Source organism: Gavia stellata, chromosome 33 (assembly GCF_030936135.1).
Source record: "Gavia stellata isolate bGavSte3 chromosome 33, bGavSte3.hap2, whole genome shotgun sequence".
Taxonomy (NCBI): Eukaryota; Metazoa; Chordata; class Aves; order Gaviiformes; family Gaviidae; genus Gavia; species Gavia stellata.
Window position 1 is genome coordinate 1,653,272 of NC_082626.1, and position 20,657 is coordinate 1,673,928.

Sequence of the window (20,657 nt, forward strand, 5' to 3'; positions counted from 1 at the left end):
TGGGCTCTGTTGACCCAGGTTACTGTCACTGGATCTGCTCCTGACCTGTGGGCTGGCTGCCCTGCTTCATGTTGATCCTGCTTCATCACCATGAACCTGGTGTTTGAGCTGGGCTCTGGGCTGCACCTGCCTACTGCCCCTGCATTTCCCTTGCTCAGGTACTGTGCCCTGGGGCCATTGCTAGTGAGGCTGCTGCCCTCCTGGCCTTGTAATCCTGCCCACCTCCTGGCTCCCATCCTGCAGGACCAGCTGGCTCTCACTGAGCCCTGACAGCATTTCTGTTTGGATGGCCTTTAACTGTCATCATCAGGTTAGCACAGGGCACCTTCTCAGCCCTTTTCATCTCCTTCCGTGAGGAATTTGGCCTGGGCCTCTGTGATTAGAGAGTTGCCTGTCTCTGGTGGAGTCCCAACCTAGTTGGGGAAGGAGTTTTGTCCACCCTTTGCAATGAGGACCTGCCTGGGGTGTCAGAGGAGTGCAGCTGGTGCCCCAAGCTGGGCTGTCATTCCTCCTGGGGACATTCAGCCCCTGTCTTGCCCCGGGAAGTGCAGTGCAGAGCATTGAATCCTTCCCTTGGCACGCATCCCTGGGGAGATCCTGGCATCCGCTGCTCTCCAGTCTGTCCTTGCTGGCACTGCCAGCCGTCGCTTGCTTCTGGGCAGGGTTACGTGTCGCATGGAAATCTTGCTGAGTGTTTGGACCTGTGTGTGCTGTCCTGTCAGTATGTAGGGCCAAAGAAGAAGTTGCAGCATGGACCATGGGGAGGAGGAAAGCAGATGTCTTTGGTCCCCAGCATGTGCCTTTGTTTGTGGGGGGCATCCCAGTTTGACAGGAGTGGCTAAGCAATCCTTGGTTGTGGCAGAGCAATGTCCTTCTTTCTGAAACCTGCTTGTGCTGGTGACCGGGGACCTCCAGGTGCTGCTGATGGAGGCGAGAGGGCAAACAGCCAGGCTTATTTCTCCCGAGAGGAATGCTGGAGATCACAGAAGGGCTAAAGCCCAAGGGCAGAGCTGACATGCTTGGAAAACCAGTGTCTGAGACAGCCTGAGCTGGTTGCTAGGGAAAGCTGAGGATGTGGCTGGTCCTCCCATAGGAACCTTGATGGAAGTCTGCCTTTAATGATAGGTTAGGAAGGACATGAGTCCCCATATGTTAGGACAAAACCTCAAAACAAGCCCCAGGGGGGTGAGAGGCTGGCATAACCTGACAAGATTGGCCATCTCCTTCGCTGCCTTCATCTTCTTCCTTCACTTCTGTGTCACTTCCCCGGAAACCTTCTGGCCTCTAATACTGTCACTTGAAAGGAGCCTGTGTGGCTGAATGGGCATGGCATGAAGAGGGAAATGAAAAGGCAGCGTTGCAGGGAACATAAGCAGTGTCCCCATTTCTTTAATTGTGATGCTTTGCATGCAAGATGAGCTTGTTGGTAAACACATGACATGCGCAAAGGGTGCCCCCGTGCCCGGGGTGCTCTGGAACAGTATAAAAGCCCATCCAACGGCAGGCTTCCTCATCCACTCCTCTTGCCTTCTCCTCCTTGGTGAACAAGGTGAGTAGCAGTGCCTTTGCCTCACTCATTTTTCTCTTGTTCTCCTCTTTGTCTTCTGGCCTCGGTAGCTTTTGCAGAGAGCCTTGATCCTTTGGCGTGATCGTGAGTCTTGGCTTGGGGTCAACACCAATGGATGTGGGAGGTGGTCTTGGGCTTTCATTGCAGGGCTGCCTTTGGGACCGCGGCTTGTTCACCTGCCTTCCTCCCTATGCAGGCTCTCCCTTCTACGCAGCCTGTGCCTTTTCTCTTGCCGAGCAGGCTGTCAGGCTGCGCCTCACGCGCTCCCTGTGCTTTCGCTGCCCTCTCTCCCAGGTGCACCTCCGTCCCACAGCCATGTCCTGCTACGATCTGTGCCGTCCCTGTGGCCCAACCCCGCTTGCCAACAGCTGCAACGAGCCCTGCGTCAGGCAGTGCCAGGACTCCCGGGTGGTGATCCAGCCCTCTCCCGTGGTGGTGACCCTGCCCGGACCCATCCTCAGCTCCTTCCCCCAGAACACCGCTGTGGGATCCACCACCTCCGCTGCTGTTGGCAGCATCCTGAGTGAGGAGGGAGTGCCCATCTCCTCCGGGGGCTTTGGCCTCTCTGGCCTTGGTGGCCGCTACTGTGGCAGAAGGTGCCTGCCCTGCTAAAGGCGGGCCGGACGTCCACCGAATGCATCGACCAGGAAGCCCAAAGCCAGGTGCCGGACTGAGGATGTTGCTGCTGGCCAGGGTTTCCAGAAGGGCTGAGGACCCTTGTGCCCTCCTGCAAAGGAGGGAGGCAAGCAAGGTGCCAGCCTGTGCTGTCTGGAAACACGGCCAACTGATGTCGTCTTCTTCTCCTGCTTTCTTCTCTGCATCATGAGTCTGTGTTGTCTGCTGCTGTCCTGTGCCATGGGTTCATCCTGAAGCAAGTTGAGAGGGTCCCTGCTCATCACCCTCTCCCCAAGTGTGTGGGAGGAAGACGCGTGTCCCATTGCTGTGAAGGGGTGCCTGACTGTCAGCTGCCTTGTAGCAGCCTGGACCGGGTCCCTTCCACCATGCACTGCTTTGTTTCACTCTTTAGACTCATTAAAGTTTACGCTGCATTGTAGCTTTTGTGTCCTCGTGTTCCTTCCCTCCTGGGATGCCCAGCCAAGTTGCTCAATGGGAAATGTGATGCCCTGGAGGGGACAAGGGTGGGTAGGTAAGGGCCAGTGGTGGACCTCTGTGGTGCCTGTAGGAGCTGAGTAGGCTTAAGGGCCATGGTCATTGGAAGAGACATGGGGCAGTGGAGGGGTATGTGGTGTTGTCTGAGCATGCAAAGGGTGGCCTGGAGCTCCCTCATGGGACATGTGAGTACCAAGTGAGGTTGGATCGTGGCTTCCAGTTGATGAGGCAAGTCACTGACCTGCTGGAAGACATTTCTATGCAGGCTAACACCCACCTGGCCAAGGCTCTGGTTGCATGTTAGCACTCGCAATGTGTCCTTGCCCTTCCCTCCTCCAAGCACTTCTTCCAAACCCTCGAACTGGAGGGAGTGCCAAAGGACTTGAAAGACATGTGGCAGCCACGTCAACTGTGGAAGGGGAGATGTGAGCCCTCTGCTAGATTTTGGTGCAATGGGGCTGGGTTGAGCATGGCTGTGTAAAATGAGTAAGGGAGGGGGCTCAGGGGGATGGACACTCAGGGATGGTTGTCCCTCATGCGAAAGAGAAGAGCAGTGTCAGTGACATGTCCTGGAAGCTCTGTGGAGGACCAGAAGGGAGCAGGAAAAGCATCTTTGTCCCCACCAGAGCAGTGTTGTGATCAAAAGCACTAATTGTTGTGGAGACCTTCTGTGTGTGTCACTGCGTCCTGATGGGACATGAGTCTGGAACAGACTTGCAGCAGCTCCTCCAGAAACCTCACTCATCTGCTGTGCAGGCTGTGTGTGGAGACTTTCCAAGCAGTAAACCTTTAGTCCCTCCGACAAGGGCTCAAGCTGGGGACACTGAGGGAGTGGCACCCCGTCAGCTCTGTTCTCGGTCTCTCAATCCATCGTAGGCAATACACAGGTCCTGCTGCTCTGGCTGTACTTCAGATTAAGTAGGAGGCAGCTCTTGTGCCATGTTCCTCTGACTCTCCTTGCCAAGACTCCTGCTCCCAGATTGCTGCTGAGCAGGGCTGGGTGTCCTGTGGAAATCCTGCCATGTATTTGGTCGTGCCTGGTGTGCCAGTAGCCTGGATGGCCAGAGCAGGAGTTGTGGCACAGACACGGGCAGGAAGAAGTACGTTTATCGATTGGTCAGCACGTGCCTTGGTCAGAGGGCTGCCTCCAACTTTGCCAGAGGTCTCCAGCAAAGAGTGTTGGGAGGGGCATAGCCTTCATTCTTGACCACTGGTACTCTGCTGCTTCAGGCGGGTGTGGACAAAGGGGAGAAGGACAATGGCAAAGGAGCAAGGCAAACTTCTGCCAAGAGCAAAGCTCAGTCTTGGAGAGAGAGTCTAAAACCCAAGAGCGGAGGTGCCCTGCCTAGAAAGGCAATGCCTAATTCAGTGTGAGTAAGCACAGCAGGAGGGAGAGCGAGCGATGGTGCCGACCCTTGCATGAGGATGTCCCGGCTGAAGGCTCAGGGTTATGAGGAGACCTGGCCCATTCATGAGGAAGCACTTTAAAGTGAGGCCCTGGAGGGCAAGAGGCTGGCATCACCTGGCGAGGTGGGATGCTCCTCATCACTGGCTGCATCACCTGCCTGTGCTGACGTGTCATTGCCCCTGGAAACCTTCTGGCCTCTAATACTGTCACTTGAAAGGAGCCTGTGTGGCTGAATGGGCATGGCATGAAGAGGGAAATGAAAAGGCAGCGTTGCAGGGAACATAAGCAGTGTCCCCATTTCTTTAATTGTGATGCTTTGCATACAAGATGAGCTTGTTGGTAAACACATGACATGCGCAAAGGGTGCCCCCGTGCCCGGGGTGCTCTGGAACAGTATAAAAGCCCATCCAACGGCAGGCTTCCTCATCCACTCCTCCTGCCTTCTCCTCCTTGGTGAACAAGGTGAGCTGCAACCACGTTTGTCTCACTCTTCTATTTTCCTTGTTCTCCTGTTTGTCTTCTGGTGTTGATTGAGTCTTTGCCTTGTTATAGCTTTTGCTGAGTGCCTTGCTCCTTGCTCCTGCTCCCAGCATCTCTGTTCTCTCTTCCACACTGGGGGAAGTGGGAGAAATCTTGTCTGTGTTTGCCGGGCCGTGATGGCGACTGGGGGTCTTTAATGTCTCTTCCTCCCTATGCAGGCTCTCCCTTCTACCCAGCCTGTGCCTTTTCTCTTGCCGAGCAGGCTGTCAGGCTGCGCCTCACGCGCTCCCTGTGCTTTCGCTGCCCTCTCTCCCAGGTGCACCTCCGTCCCACAGCCATGTCCTGCTACGATCTGTGCCGTCCCTGTGGCCCAACCCCGCTTGCCAACAGCTGCAACGAGCCCTGCGTCAGGCAGTGCCAGGACTCCCGGGTGGTGATCCAGCCCTCTCCCGTGGTGGTGACCCTGCCCGGACCCATCCTCAGCTCCTTCCCCCAGAACACCGCTGTGGGATCCACCACCTCCGCTGCTGTTGGCAGCATCCTGAGTGAGGAGGGAGTGCCCATCTCCTCCGGGGGCTTTGGCCTCTCTGGCCTTGGTGGCCGCTACTGTGGCAGAAGGTGCCTGCCCTGCTAAAGGCGGGCTGGACGTCCACTGAGTGCATCAACCAGGAAGCCCAAAGCCAGGTGCCGGACTGAGGACGGAGTGGCTGGCCAGGGTTTCCAGAAGGGCTGAGGACCCTTGTGCCCTCCTGCAAAGGAGGGAGGCAAGCAAGGTGCCAGCCTGTGCTGTCTGGAAACACGGCCAACTGACATCTTCTCCTGCTTTCTTCTCTGCATCATGAGTCTGTGTTGTCTGCTGCTGTCCTGTGCCATGGGTTCATCCTGAAGCAAGTTGAGAGGGTCCCTGCTCATCACCCTCTCCCCATGTGGGTGGGAGGAAGACACGTGTCCCATTGCTGTGAAGGGGTGCCTGACTGTCAGCTGCCTTGTAGCAGCCTGGACCGGGTCCCTTCCACCATGCACTGCTTTGTTTCACTCTTTAGACTCATTAAAGTTTACGCTGCATTGTAGCTTTTGTGTCCTCGTGTTCCTTCCCTCCTGGGATGCCCAGCCAAGCTGTCCAGGGGGTAATGGGATGCTGAAATGGGCAAAGGTGTGGCTGAAGGGATGTGGTACACTTGCGCCTTTTTTGGGGGACTGGGAGTGTGTGTGTCCCACTAAAATGGTCCCCTGGAGGAGACTCTCCATTACATGTGATAGACATTTCCAACATCACCCACATGCCTTTGTCCTAAACACCAGACTTGTGTCTGTCAGCAAAGCCCTGTGATGCTTTCCATGGCTCCAAGATGTGTCTGGTGTGTGTCAGATGCCCAAGAGTTGTAAACCTTCACCCAGACCACCTCTCTGTGCCTCTCAGGCCCCTTTCTGAAGAACTGAGCAATCCTGGCAGAGTTGCACAGTCACTGCTTGGGAGTTTACGTGACCTGTGGCCCAGGACACTGAAGTGAGGGCATTCAGCAAGTCCCTCTCTGTGCTCTGCACACCAGAGGAAGAAAAGCAAGAAACCCTCCAGGATGCAGCCACTGCGTCTTGCTGCCTTTCTGCCCTGAGCTGCAAGACCACGGACATCAGGGAGGGAAGTAACCTTGCTTGTGGGTGAAGCTGACATGTAGTTGGCATGGTCTACTCCACTGGGATGTGGTGGTTGCTCCTGCCACGGGGGATGTGGGAGAGGACAAGCTGCCTATCCCTTCCTCCCACATGCTCTAGTCCTCCACATGTGATGTTTTGCCCCGTGCCCCCCAGTCCTGCTTCAGGTAGAGTGAGGGGCACCTCCTGTGCTGTCCCATACGCTGTGGGAACCCCCACAGTGCCTTTCCCCACTGCTAAAGCTCTGTTTTGTGGTAAAGACAGCTGCTGTCAGCAAACCCCCTGTGCCCTGCTGTGCAGGAAGGCCCTCAGGAAATGCGCTCTCCATCCACACTCATGAGCCACGCTGAGCTGGCGGCAGAAGCGTGGTGGGGCAAAAAGATCGTACCAGGGAGGGAAGGCAGCATCTGCAGCACGTGGTCAGAGAGCACAGGGTGCGGCAGGGCATTGGAGCCTTTGGGCAGGGCTTCGCCATAGGCTCTGACTGTGGGAAGCATTGAGGTCCGGGAAGAGACTCTACCTGCGGATTTTCTGGGCAGGCGTGTGATTGAAAGGAGCCTTAGAAGAAAAGACAGGTTTTGCTCTTGTGCACCTCATGTAAGCTTCCTTTCCTGAAGGAACAAGTCCTTCTCCCCTATAGGTGAGATAGTTGGAGGTGGTGTCTTGTGTCCCAGGTGCACAGGAGATTTCCTCTTCTTGCACATCAGTGGCCTGAGTGCAGTTACAACAGGCCCAATGGCCCTGATCAGCCTCACCTGGGGTCTCTCACGCCTCCCTCTTCCCTTCAACCCAGGGCTCTATTTAAGCTCTGTCCCAAGCCCTAAGACCTTTCCTCAGCTCGGTGGCAGGAGTGTAGGCCTCCTGTTCTTCTGCAGATTTGCTTATGCCTGACCATGAGACCCCTTGACCCAGACCCTACGTTGCCCACTGATTTCCCAGCTTCTCCTTGGATCTGTCTGGTCATTATGGCCCTGGTCAGCAATCAGTGGGCTCTGTTGACCCAGGTTACTGTCACTGGATCTGCTCCTGACCTGTGGGCTGGCTGCCCTGCTTCATGTTGATCCTGCTTCATCACCATGAACCTGGTGTTTGAGCTGGGCTCTGGGCTGCACCTGCCTACTGCCCCTGCATTTCCCTTGCTCAGGTACTGTGCAATGTGATCATTCTTCTTTTAATTCTGTGTCATTTCCCCTGGATACATTTTAGCCTCTAATACTGTCACTTGAAAGGAGCCTGTGTGGCTGAATGGGCATGGCATGAAGAGGGAAATGAAAAGGCAGCGTTGCAGGGAACATAAGCAGTGTCCCCATTTCTTTAATTGTGATGCTTTGCATGCAAGATGAGCTTGTTGGTAAACACATTACATGCACAAAGGGTGCCTCTGGGCCTGGGGCGGTCTGGAGCAGTATAAAAGCCAGTCCAACAGTAGGCTTCCTCATCCACTCCTCCTGCCTTCTCCTCCTTGGTGAACAAGGTGAGCTGCAACCACCTTTGCCTCTTCTCTTTCTCCTGTTCTCCTCTTTGTCTTTTGGGCTTGACTGAGTCTTGGCCTTGGTGTAGGTTTTGCTGAGTGCCTTGGTGCTTGATCCTTCTCTCATTGTCTTTTTTCTCCTTGCTCTTCGCTGTGGGCCGATGTGAGAAGTCCTGTCTGTGTTTTGTATGCCCCCCTCATTGGGGATTGTGTCTCCTAAGGCTCTCTTCCTCCCTTCACAGTCTGTTGCTTCTCCCCAGCCTAATACTTTTCTTATTCCAAGCAGGCTGTCAGGCTGCGCCTCACGCGCTCCCTGCGCTTTTCCCTGCCCTCTCTCCCAGGTGCACCTCCGTCCCACAGCCATGTCCTGCTACGATCTGTGCCGTCCCTGTGGCCCAACCCCGCTTGCCAACAGCTGCAACGAGCCCTGCGTCAGGCAGTGCCAGGACTCCCGGGTGGTGATCCAGCCCTCTCCCGTGGTGGTGACCCTGCCCGGACCCATCCTCAGCTCCTTCCCCCAGAACACCGCTGTGGGATCGTCAGCATCTGCTGCTGTTGGCAGCATCCTGAGTGAGGAGGGAGTGCCCATCTCCTCCGGGGGCTTTGGCCTCTCTGGCCTTGGTGGCCGCTACTGTGGCAGAAGGTGCCTGCCCTGCTAAAGGCGGGCCGGACGTCCACCGAATGCATCAACCAGGAAGCCCAAAGCCAGGTGCCGGACTGAGGATGTTGCTGCTGGCCAGGGTTTCCAGATGGGCTGAGCACCCTTGTGCCCTCCTGCAAAGGAGGGAGGAAAGCAAGGTGCTGTCTGGACACATGGCCAACTGATGTCTTATTCTTGAAATTCCTGCTTTTGATGACTTTCCTTGCATCTGTGATTTTGAATTTCACATTTAGTTGGTATAATGTTGAACTTTTAAATGATGAGTGGAGGGGTTTTATTCAGGAATTAAGGAAAAGTAGAGTCTTGCTTGCTGGCTTTCAGTTGGAATGGTTTAAATGTCTTATTTCCCTTATATAAATATATATTCCTTTTGTTTTGCAGCATGCTACTTGACTTTTTATCATTAAACTGATATTGCATCTGAATTTTAGTTTCATTGTGTTTTTCTTCTCCTGTTTTCATCCCCTTGGGGAGGAATGTTTCTTTATATGGAAAATCTATGCAGAGTACCTTTTCAGTGGAAGATGTCAATTGAATAGTCCCCACAGTCAACCTCAAAAATAATTTCCTTGTTGTTTACACTTTTGTGAAGCATTGAACAGGTTCACATATATATTTCTCTTGCTAGTTTTTTTCCAAAATTTTTTCCAGATCTGTGTGTAAAAGTGCAATTGTGATATTTCAAGTTGGGAGTTTTCTGATCTTACCACTTATTTGGCATCTTTGAAACTGCATAGTAAGCTTTTCAGAAGCAGTATTTGGGTCTCTATTTTTGGTTAGATTGAATACTACCAGACTCTGAAGCTTTAACCATGAAATGCTTTGACTGATCTTGACTCAAGACTTCAAAGCTGAAGTGAGTGTTCAAATCTCATCAGAGTAATAAGCCTCTTTATATGATTGTATCATTAATAAATTTTTATGATGGGATTTGGTGTCCTCTCTTACAAGCCTTTAGCAAAATCCAATAAATCTTATTCCTTAGCTAATCCACAGAAGAACTCTCATAATACAGAGGAAAAATTACATGAATGAAGCACTAGATAAATGGCCATAGGTATTTCCCTTAAGAACAGTTTGGTTTTAATCCTGTTACTCATCATCTAGGAATTTTCTCGAAGATGTTAAAACTCAGCACATTGTGTGCAACTAAGAGACATCAAAGAATAATAAAGAATACCTTTGTCAGTAGGTACATAAGTTTCGAGAAATTTATTCAGGTTTTTTATTGCATCGACTCCTTTCTTCTCCCACTGCAGCTACGCGGGGTCTGGCAGGACATAGCACAGGAAAGCAATAAGAATGAGAGTTGTGTAATTTCTGATGACTCGTGCGGGGTTTCCTCTTTTAGAGCCCACTAAAATCTATTTGAAAATCAAAGTATCAGAGTGCTGAGATAGAAATAGTGGAGGAACCAGATGGAAGACGTCTGGCATTCAGGTTCAGTGCTGGAGCCAGTCCAAATGTCTACACAGTGGGGGAAAAGAGGTAGGTTTATTTTTTTCAAATGTTTTACACTTATGTTCTAAGTTTTCTTTATTTAAGAATTACTTCCTTGCAAAGTTACCAAATTAGGAGGGGGAAAAAGTAGCTTAGAGATAAGATGGGATCTGTCCCCTTTTAGGCTGTGGCTTGAGGCAGCAAAAGCAAAGTATGAAAGATGGTAAATCAATAGGTACTAGACTGAGTGGAGTCTCCGCTTGAAAATTGGTTTCTATGAGTGTCTTTTCTAAACAAATAATTGAAGGGACTGGAATGCATACAGAAGCATACAGTGCCCTGTTGACAGAACTGGTATGACTGAAGTAATTAGTTATTCACTCAGATCTGTGAGGAATCACTGATTGCACTCTGATGTACATCAAAGAATGGCTTCATTCTTGGTGGCAGGAAGGCGTCTTTCTACAATGCAAATGGTCATGTAGCATAAAGAGTACAGAAATGAGTTTCAGGAGAATGAAACTTCTGGTTAAGTGGCCTGTGTCCAACAACAGCATATCCTGAAAGGTATATTGGTGGTGCTTGTTGTGAATGAAAAAGCTTGGAGAGCTGCTCTCTGCCATAAGAACAGAAGTCTATGCTTGCTGATTTAAAAGAAAAAAGAAAGCAGTATCCTGGAACTAGCAATCTTCAGACAGTATGGCATCATGAAGTGTTTGTGCAGGATGTTGAAGCCTTTATTAAATGTGTCATCAGAGAGACAGTTCTTGAAGAATGTGAACATCCATTCGAAAACCATGTCCCCTTTGTATGTTAAGATTGGAGAAATGGGTACAATAACTATGCACATGGATGCTTACAAATTTATGAGACTATTGAGGCATCCTTTTTTGCATGAATTAGTTCCCACACATATTTTTGCAGGTGGAACCTTTACTTGATAATGAAATTGTTTTGCTTTGTTTTCCAGTCTATGTTCACCCTGGCTTTGCATGAGAAACACTCTACCCATGAAAAATTCTTTCATCTTCAGAATTTATGAGTACTTTTAATTTCTGGTACTTTTATACTGACTCTGTTAGTGTCAACATGAAATTACTCCAAAACCAGTCTAATATTTTTGTTCAGCTCCTCAGCAATTTGTTAGCTTGCTGGTGTCTCTGGAGCACAATCTAAGATCACATTCAAGACACTTACTAAAGCTCTTTGTGTGCAATTCTCTGCCTGACCCACTTAAGAACAGTTGCTAGTTAACTTGTTCACCATCTTTAAAAAAATCTCCAAGGAGATCTCCGAGGAGGGCTTCAAGCCTCTTGGATGAGTTCTTTGAGCCAATCAGACCAATCTGGAGTTGAGCCATGGTCAGGAGACAGTTCAGGAGTCTTTTTGAAAATACTGCAGTGATCTCTGATGAGCTTGCTTTTAAAATGTGAGGTAGCATACCAAATAGAAGCTCTTGTATTAGTAGAAGGAAGCAGAACAGAAGTGTTGAAAACTTCTGTGGATGTTACAAATTTTACAGGAAAATTAATTCCCCAGGTTGCCAGTAGGCACCTGTTGCTACAGAAGAATTTGTACTTCAAAAATGTACATGTTTATATGTTTATGGGTTGGTAGCGTCGTTTAGGTCTGGAAAGGAAGGGAAATATTTAAGAGCGTAGGTGGGTCACTTTAGATAATGTTATTGAAATATGGAAAGCAGTTTAAAAATTTGTAAAAGGTTAATTTTTTTTTTTTTAAAGAATTGTTCAGTGTTGTTTTTCATAGAGTCTGTTAAAATACAAATGGCTTCACTTTGTGGAGGTATAAACCTATGTGTGGGCTTATAGATGGCAAAGAATGGTCTTGGTTCAGAGGTTTTAAAGACATCTCATTGGACGGATGATGAGGGTGTTAAAACCTCATCAAATATCATGAACTTAATCTGTGAATATGCACATTGTTAATGAAAACTGTGAAGGACTTTGAAGCCCTTCTTCTTTGGAAACCTAAGACCAAAAAATTCTATTTCCCAGATGTCTATGAATCCTCATGCAAAAGGAGAAGCTTGTACAGGAGAGATTGCAAAGTGAAGTTAAAAAACATACTAAATTTTGTTAATATATTCCACTTATGCAATGAACTTCCATCAGTCTGGAGTGTAATCACTGTTGTACTGCAGTCTGTAGTGTGGGAAGAAATACAATGGCAAATGGACTCTTCTGTGTTTTTTGTTTCCCCAATGACTCCACTCCTTGTGCAAGGGTAATACCTCAAAATAGTTTAAAATTCGTATGTGTCCTCAAGATGACTTGTGAAGTGCCATTCACATTTGTGGTCTGAGATTGTACAGAGGGGAGTAATAGGTTCTCTTCATAAAAGAACTGATAAATCAGGTTTAAATGTCCCTGTGTGCTCTCAGCTGTGCCACAAACTGTGTTACGAAAGTATAATAGGGTGATACTGTCCAAATTTGATATAACAGTATTTTTCTCTGAATTTCACACAGGACTCTGATTCTTTCTCATTGGATTCGGGGGGGTTCAGGTGTGCAGATGCTTGTGCTTTTTTGCAGGGTCTTCACAAAACACAGAAGTTCAGTCTAGGTTGTTCTTATGCTTGGCTGGAGTCAGAGCTTTGTAAACATTGATGGAGACCAGAATTTATTAAGGATTTACACTCATATTCTTAATAAAAGAATACCTTTGAATGATGAATTATGTATTGTATAAATTCTTCGTAATATCTTTTCTTATGACTAAAGTGAAACATACACTGGAGAATAAATTTTGCTGTGGCTGCAAGGTGGCACTGGAATAAATTTGGTCCATAATACCAGAAGATGAGAGAAACTTGTATGATGGAATATGTATGTCAGAAGATAAGGAAATGAAAACAAAGTAAGGAAAAGACATTTAATCAGTTGGAAACATTTAGCTTTCAGGACATACTCGTTGGTAAATAATTTCATGCACAAAGGATGTCTGTGGTCCTCAGGCCATCCGAGATGCAGTATAAAAGCTAACTCAACTCGAGGTCCTTTCTACCACTTCTCTTACCTTTTTCCTCTTTTGTGAACAAGGTTAGTTCAAATCTACTTTTCTTTTTCGATTTGCTGAATTCTTGCCTTCATAACAATTTGATTGCTGTTCTTTTTTTCTCCACAGTATTCTGCTAGTTGCTGGATTGGTTGGGGGGAAGACTTTTTCTTTATAAAAAGTTGTTTTTTGCTGTTAGAATTGCAGGTATTTCTGGAGTCCTGACTTGGCCATATAGATCATTGAAATGGTGATATAAGTTTATTCAAATGTGGGCTTTCAGACATGCTAACTGACTCAACAAATTCTAATAATAACAATGATAATAAAACCAAAAAAGGTTAACAAACTGAATGGGTAGAATACCTGTGCAAGGGGGTTGGAACTAGATGATCTTTAAAGGTCCCTTCCAACTCAAACCATTCTATGATTCCAGAGATCTATGTGGTCAGTCATCTTTCAAGTAGCAATGTGCATTTTATACCTTTAAGGGTCTTATCCATCATCTGTAATGCCTGAAATTTCAACTGGGCTGATATGAAAACAACAGTGTTTTGTAAGGGATGTGGATACATTTATCTTCAGAAATGTCATTCAGAAAAAAACTTTTCTTTGCTGTTCATTCCATGGGAGGCTTCTTCAGTGTTCCCATTTTTGTTGTGATGAATCTATTACTGGGCACAGTGGGAAACAAGAAGGTAAAATGAACCAGATGATACTAAAATAAACAGCTGGAGAGCAAGGAAACTAGGTAGGTTTAAAGCAGAGGTTTGCGGGTTTTGAAAATCAATCATGTTGAACCACAAGCTTTGGAGCTCTAAATACCACTTTCTAAATGAAGGCAAACTGAAGCTGCATATTGGGATTAGAAGGAATAGTCATACTGAGTTCAGCAAGGATATTGGCTATAATCACATATCCTCAACCTTCTTCTGCTAGACATGGACTTCAATATGATAGACATCATCAAAAAGTTCTTCTGGGTGTCTTATAGCTGCCAAGTTTTGAAATTATGTTCTAGGGTGCAATGACATCTCCTGCAAGTTTAGAAAAATGGTTTCAGGGACTGTGAGGACAAGGGGAAAGAATAGCAAAAAAAGAGGAGAGCTGAGCACCTGACAAACTGAGATGGGCGTAGGAAACAGCGAACTTTGTGTTTATTAGTGTGTTGGAACCAGACACAGGGAGTACGCAGGGAGCATGCAGGGAACTCCTGGCTTTCTAATGGATGGCACGTCTGTGGACAAGTTGTCTGGGAAAGATTTCCAAAGACCTCGGCTTCAAGTACGCTTAACTATATTGAAATTTATACCTCTTCATAGACGAAGTTGGAACCTGGAAAATAATTCTTCATTTCATTTTCCAGCTGTCTATGAAACTCTATCCACAAGTACATTTGTGGCTAGGTATTACTCATAATTACTACTTCTACAATGCTCTGAATACCTGGTGCTGAGTCTCAGTAGTGTCTTTCCAGACATGCAGCCAATCAAAATACTAAAATTAAAGTAATGATACACGTATGTGTCCTTTTGTTCTGCTGCCAGCTATTCCACTGGATCACCAACAACCGAGACAGGATTATTTCAGCCTCCATCTTCTTGTAGCATATTTAAGAATTCAGTTTCTTTCTCAACTCACTCCCCACTCAAGTCCTAAAAGGATCCCTGGAAAGCTCCTGTTGTCCTGATATCTAAGCTAAGCAAATGTAAGTGCGATACGACTCCTACATTGCATTCACTTCTGGTCCTGTATTTCAGACTTACCTCCATCCCACAGACATGTCCTGCTACGAGCGGTGTCCTTCCACCTCCTGTGGCCCAACCCCGCTGGCAAATAGCTGCAACGAGCCCTGCGTCAGGCAGTGCCAGGACTCAACAGTGGTGATCCAGCCCTCTCCCGTGGTGGTGACCCTGCCCGGACCCATCCTCAGCTCCTTCCCCCAGAACACCACTGTGGGATCCTCAGCGTCTGCAGCTGTTGGGAGCGCTCTCGGTGCCGAGGGAGTGCCTATCTCCTCGGGCAGCTCCTCAGGATTTGGGAGCTTTGGCTATCCAGGCCTGGGCAGTGGGTACAGCCGGCCCTACCGTCGCTACAACACCTACCGCAGTGGCTTCTATGGGCCGTGCTAAAGCGTGAGGAGCAAGCAGGAAGAGATGACCAGGAATGCTGAAGCACAGCCCGACGCAGGACTGAGCTCATGGCCATGGTTTTCAGATGCGATGTTAGATACCCGCAACTCCACCTGAAGTTTGTGGAGCTGTGGGAGTTAGTTGTTCCCTAAAATGAGGCCCCTACTCTTCTTATACTACTTTATATTTCTAATAAGTATGTAGTTCTGCTTTGCATCACTATATTTGATACCGCCTGCTGTAAAAATTATAATTTAGACAGTAGATGGGACCCGGTGCAATGCTACACTGAAAGAAGAGCTTTGGCAATGGAATATATCACCATGAGATGTGCCATTCTTCCCACATTGAAACCTGTTGCTTTGCAGTATTTTAATCCACTCTTTGGTATTATTAAAGTTATGCTTTTATCATATCTCCAGTCTTCTGTTATTTTTTCATTCCCCTCCTACCTTCTTTTGAAACGTTTTCCGGGTGAAATTCATCACTGTGTAGATCATCGCTACCAGGTGGAGACATGAGATGAGTACTACTGGGGCCACTAATAAGAGGAGAAGAACATATGTTTAGAGCTCGAGATCAAGAAAACATTTAATTTTGCAGCTGAAATGCATATTTATTCCACACTGACTCATCATAATACTTGGCTTTCTGCATCTCTGCCAAGAAATTATTCTCAAGGTTGGAAGTGTTTTATGATCTAACAAAATGGCAGGGTATCTAATCTAGCATATAATGATACTTGTTTTAAGGAATCCCCTTGTGATTCACACTCTCAATAACTCTGACCTGGAGCTGCAGGGTGCAAAGAATGATTTACATTCTTTTACCATCAAATCACTGCTTGAATGCTTGGATTTGTGAAGTAAAACATGAACAGCAACAGAAGTCTCAAAGGAGATATACACACAGTTTTTTGTGACAGAGAGCAAAACTGTTTGATATATTTACCGCATAAGTACGGTGTATTTTAGGGCTCGTTATAAAAGCCTGGCTGTCTTTACTGTCCTGGCCGCAGCCCTACAGAATTCCAACAAATGCTCATGTCAAGGAATGAAGCATGCTAGCATAAAATAAGTATAGGACATTTGTAGGCATTAAAACCTTTACAAATCCTCACAAGTAAATTGTTTTTGCTAAAAGTAAGGACTTGAGATTTAAACCAGATTTGCAACAGCCACTGAAGCTATTGAAACAATAGATTTTTGGGGAAAAATGAAGAGAATCTCATGCTGGGAAGGTTTGAGGCATTCAAATTATTCCAGATATGTAAATTACGTTGCAGCTGGTTAAATTGTCCCCAATAGTTAAATTGTTCCCAGTAGTTGAATTGCTTATGGTTTATGTACCAGTCTAGTCTCATCCTGGCATCAGATGAAAAGCCTTCCTCAAAGCTTCTTTCATCTCAAAGACCTGTGGATCATTTGAATGCTTTGTACTATTAACACTCAAGCCTCTGAAGTCAACATAAAGATGATACAAATTTCAATTCATGTAAGTAATTTGTCAGCTCTTTGGCAATTTGGTAGTTCACCAGCCTGTCATGGGAGCACTCTGTTGTTACACAAAGGGTTTTAATTGAGTGTGGGGAATGTGAAACTCCATTACTGATCCATAAGTGAGAGCTCTTATGTCCTGGTTCACCAGCCTTAATGATCCCAAAAAGCAAGATCCAAAGGGTCTCAACCTTTTGGGTGAACTCTAGGTGCTAATTAGACTAAACCAGCAGAATATCAATGAAAACATTTCCAGGCTGTTAATGAGTCTGTTTCTAAAATATTATACACCCTCCAAGAAAAACTGTTTATGTCCTTAGAGGGAAGAATGAGGAAAAGTTAGCATTCCTTGGCTATCTCATTTTACAGGTGAAAGGGAAATGAATTCTCCAGGTGAGTGATAGCTTTCACCTACTATAAGGAAATATTTTTTTAAAATACATAAAAAGACTACAGGTAGTATGTTGGATGGTAGAGATTTTGAGGAAAGGGAAGAAAAAGACTCCTTCTTTTATAGAAAAAGAGAGGACAATTTTCTTGTGGAGAATCATTAAAATATGTAGCGTTATAGGATTTTACAGAAGATGATGTTTTGCCTTTATTTTTTTAAAATAAATTATGAAAATTTTTAATAAAATAATTAAATTTTCTGAAGGTGTTTACCTTGAATTTGTTTGTGAAGTCCTTTGAGTGATCTTGACTCACACACTTTGAAATTAGGTTATTAGCCAGGTGATGCGAGTGCTGAGATCTTGTCACGTACCTTGAACATTAGGTAGCGTGAAACTTTGCATATTTGAGCCATTAGTGGAAAGCTGTTCTGAACTTTGAAGTCCTTTGTTCTTCTGAAGACCAAGACCAACCTATGTATAAAGACACTCTTCATTTAGAGTTAATTCATATCTCTTGCTGAGGGATGGTGGTGCTAAGAGGAGAGACCTGATCCCTGCTTTTTGCATGCTTTCCATCTGTGCAAGTATTTCCAGCAGGATGGAGCACAGCCAGTGCTGCAGAGGTGAAACAAATCATGTAATGATAAATGTAATGGAGAACTGCTGGGTGTAACTTCTACCGACACCGTAGTTTGGCTCAGGCAGAGCACTGCCTCTAAGAATCAATTCTTCAAAGCAATCTTTAACATGCACATTCATACTTAACTTGATGTGAAAATTGCTGCACATCCTGGTGACTTACTGGGATTTCAGGTAGGAATAATGGTGATTCCTCAGATGAAAGACTGCACAGAAATCATATCAAGAATTAGAGGCAGTTAATAAATGTCACAAAGTAATAAGATTAAGTAACCAAGCTCTTTCATTAGAAGTGTGATTGTTTGACTTTGGCGTGGAAAATGAAGTTAAAATTTATGATCGGGTAAAGAAATGCAGTCTTGTGTGTGTTTGTATTAGCTGTATTCATACAAACTGGGAAAACAATGGGTTAGCCCAAGCAGTTCTAGAACATGTTTTATTGTCTCTGGTCAGCAATTCTCACTGGTCTTAATTTTCTTTAACCTTCACAATACTCACGGAAATTTGGTGCTCTTCTCAGCTCTATGTTTGTGTGGAACTGAAACAGTGCAGAAGTGCAAAATTTGGGAATACTTATTACACATCTTGTCTTGTGGTAAAGCTGAGTCCTTGAAATGGAAATGCTTGTGAATTGAGCCTAGGCCCCCACCTCAGAGCTAAATCATTGTTCACCTAAAGGAGTGAAGTCTTGAATAAGGACTATGCATCACATACACTCCCCTTAAGCATTGTCTTGATGACTAAAATGAAACATAAAATGTACATTGGCCTTAGGAGGCAACATAATTACTGCTGTAATTCAAACGAGTCACCACAGTCTTCCAAGCAATTAAGTGGGTGCACATTGGTGAAGATGAAAGCTTTGTCTATACTGGAATGTGAATGTAATAAGGGGAGGGGAAAAATAGAGCAATACTAGAAGAGATTTTGAAAAGAAAAAAAAAAATAGGGTTGATCGGTTTGGTGGATTTTGCATGCAAAAGTACGGATCATTAAATAATTTCATGCATAATATATGTCTCTGGTCTGCAGGCAGTCTGGAACATGGTATAAAAGCCTATACAACACAAGACTCTTCCATCCACTTCTCTTGCCTTATTCGCCCAGGTGAACAGGTAAGTCTGAATCTACCCGGTGTCTTTTTAAATGCTAAACTGTTACTTTGATGACTGCTTTTTTTGTTGTTGTTGTTGTTATTCTTAGTTCTTTATAAATATTGCTAGCTTTTTTCCTTTTGGGAAGGAAAATTAGAAAGGCTTATTTCTCTCAAAAAGAAAGGCTTTATTTACTTGTGAAACAGGGTGTAATGAGACAGGACTTAGAGGATACTGGCAATATTGTCTCTCAAAACAAGCAGCTTCATGCTCCATTTTAGAGACCAATGCCAAGGGAGTAGCTAGGCAATGAAGCTGGTTGGAAATACAGTCTCATCTTAAGAAACTGGGGCTAGCCAAAAAAAAAAAAAAAAAAAAAAAAAAAAAAAAAATTGTGCTGAGTTCCAGGATCTATCCCCAAGCCCTGCTCTCCACAGGCAGAGAAACAGGGATCCCAGCCGATTCAAACACATTGAATTCAAATCAGGGCTGAAACCTCTGATTGGGAAAATAATCCTTCTTTGCACTTCAAGTTTGCCTGTTTTGGTCATACGACATTTGGGAGCAAAAGATGCTTCTCAAACACTTTCCTATAGTTCTGCAAATTCTGCTGGCTGGACTGTTAGCAGCTAAGTTCTAGCATCAAGACACTAAATCCAGTTACGGGTCGATGTTCAGCTCAGGGCCGCTTTCCATGCCTGATGAGAGCTCCAGCTGCTGTTCTCCATCTCCTGGTACAGACACAATTGCACCTTCTCCAGAGAGACATTGCAAAGGGAAACTACCAAAGAATGGGAAATGCCTTTGATGGTAAGGGTTAGGGCAAACTTTGCTGTGACTGGCACCACACTTCAGAGGCCAGACGCAGAGCAGTGAGATCCTCCAGCAGCCTGATAAAAATAGGAGAAACCTTTATGCTATTTTCAGAATGCCTACAATGGATTTTGATCTAATAAGTGATTACCTCTCTGACCACCTTCTCTAGGTACTTTCACATATGTTATCCTCTCAACTGACTTTTACAGACTTAACACAGCTTTTATATTGCATTTACTTTCTTCCTTGTATTTCAGACTTCCCTCTGTCCTACAGACATGTCTTCCTACGACCTGTGTCCTCCCACCCCCTGTAGCCCAACCCCGCTGGCAAATAGCTGCAACGAGCCCTGCGTCAGGCAGTGCCAAGAGTCGACGTATGTGATCCAACCCCCTCCCGTGGTGGTGACCCTGCCCGGACCCATCCTCAGCTCCTTCCCCCAGAACACCGCTGTGGGATCCACCACCTCTGCAGCCGTGGGCAGCACCCTCAGCTCTGAGGGAGTGCCTATTTCCTCCGGCAACTCCTCGGGATTTGGGACCTTTGGCTATCCAGGCCTGGGCAGTGGGTACAGCCGGCCCTACCGTCGCTACAACACCTACCGCAGCGGCTTTAGTGAGCCGTGCTAAAGCGTGAGGAGCGAGCAGGAAGAGATGACCAGGAATGCTGAAGCACGACCCGACGCAGGACTGAGCTCATGGCCATGGTTTTCAGAAGTGATGTTAGACACCCACAACTCCACCTGGATTTAGTGGAGCTGTGGGAGCTTGGCATCTCCTAAAATGAGGCCTTTTGCTTGTCTTACTCTTTGAATATTTCATACTTCTGATGAAACATATTTTTTCTATTGCTGTAGATGGGACTTTATTGTCTTACTCCACAACAGCACTGAGAAAAGAAATCCAGGATGAAAAGACATATTAGCTGTTGTCTTACTGAATCCTAGAAATATATACTTATACTTTGTACTTTTTTAATTCTACTTTTTGCTCTCATTAAAGTTATGCTGCATTGCAACCCAAGCCTCCCGGTGTTTGAAAAACTTTTAGCAGCTTACTTTTTGTAAAATTTCTTACTGTTCCTCTGTTTTGTTTACTGAAAGCTACTTTTTCACGGTGACTGGAAGTAAGGATTTGGCTGACGATGTCTATGCCATAAAATCATTTTACATCCAGGAAACTTTGGGAACATTTGTAACAAAGTAGATGCTTTTCATGGAAATAAATTAGATATATTGTAGCAAAGCAGATACTATATACAGAGTAGATACTTTGTCTACAA

At 46.2% G+C, this 20,657-nt stretch overlaps 2 protein-coding genes and 1 pseudogene across 2 annotated transcripts; all 3 read left to right on the top strand.

The window, feature by feature from the left end:
- The first annotated feature begins 90 nt into the window (after positions 1-90).
- LOC132319992 (feather beta keratin-like) lies at positions 91-2,179 on the top strand (annotated as a pseudogene).
- Positions 2,180-14,588: 12,409 nt separating this feature from the next.
- LOC132320157 (feather keratin 4-like) lies at positions 14,589-14,939 on the top strand. The gene has a single exon (XM_059832405.1). It carries the CDS (start codon positions 14,589-14,591, stop codon positions 14,937-14,939), a length of 351 nt encoding a protein of 116 aa, XP_059688388.1.
- A 4,715-nt stretch (positions 14,940-19,654) lies between these two features.
- LOC104259079 (feather keratin 4) lies at positions 19,655-20,005 on the top strand. The gene has a single exon (XM_009814383.2). The coding sequence runs from the start codon at positions 19,655-19,657 to the stop codon at positions 20,003-20,005; it is 351 nt and encodes a 116-aa protein (XP_009812685.2).
- The last annotated feature ends 652 nt before the right edge of the window (positions 20,006-20,657 follow it).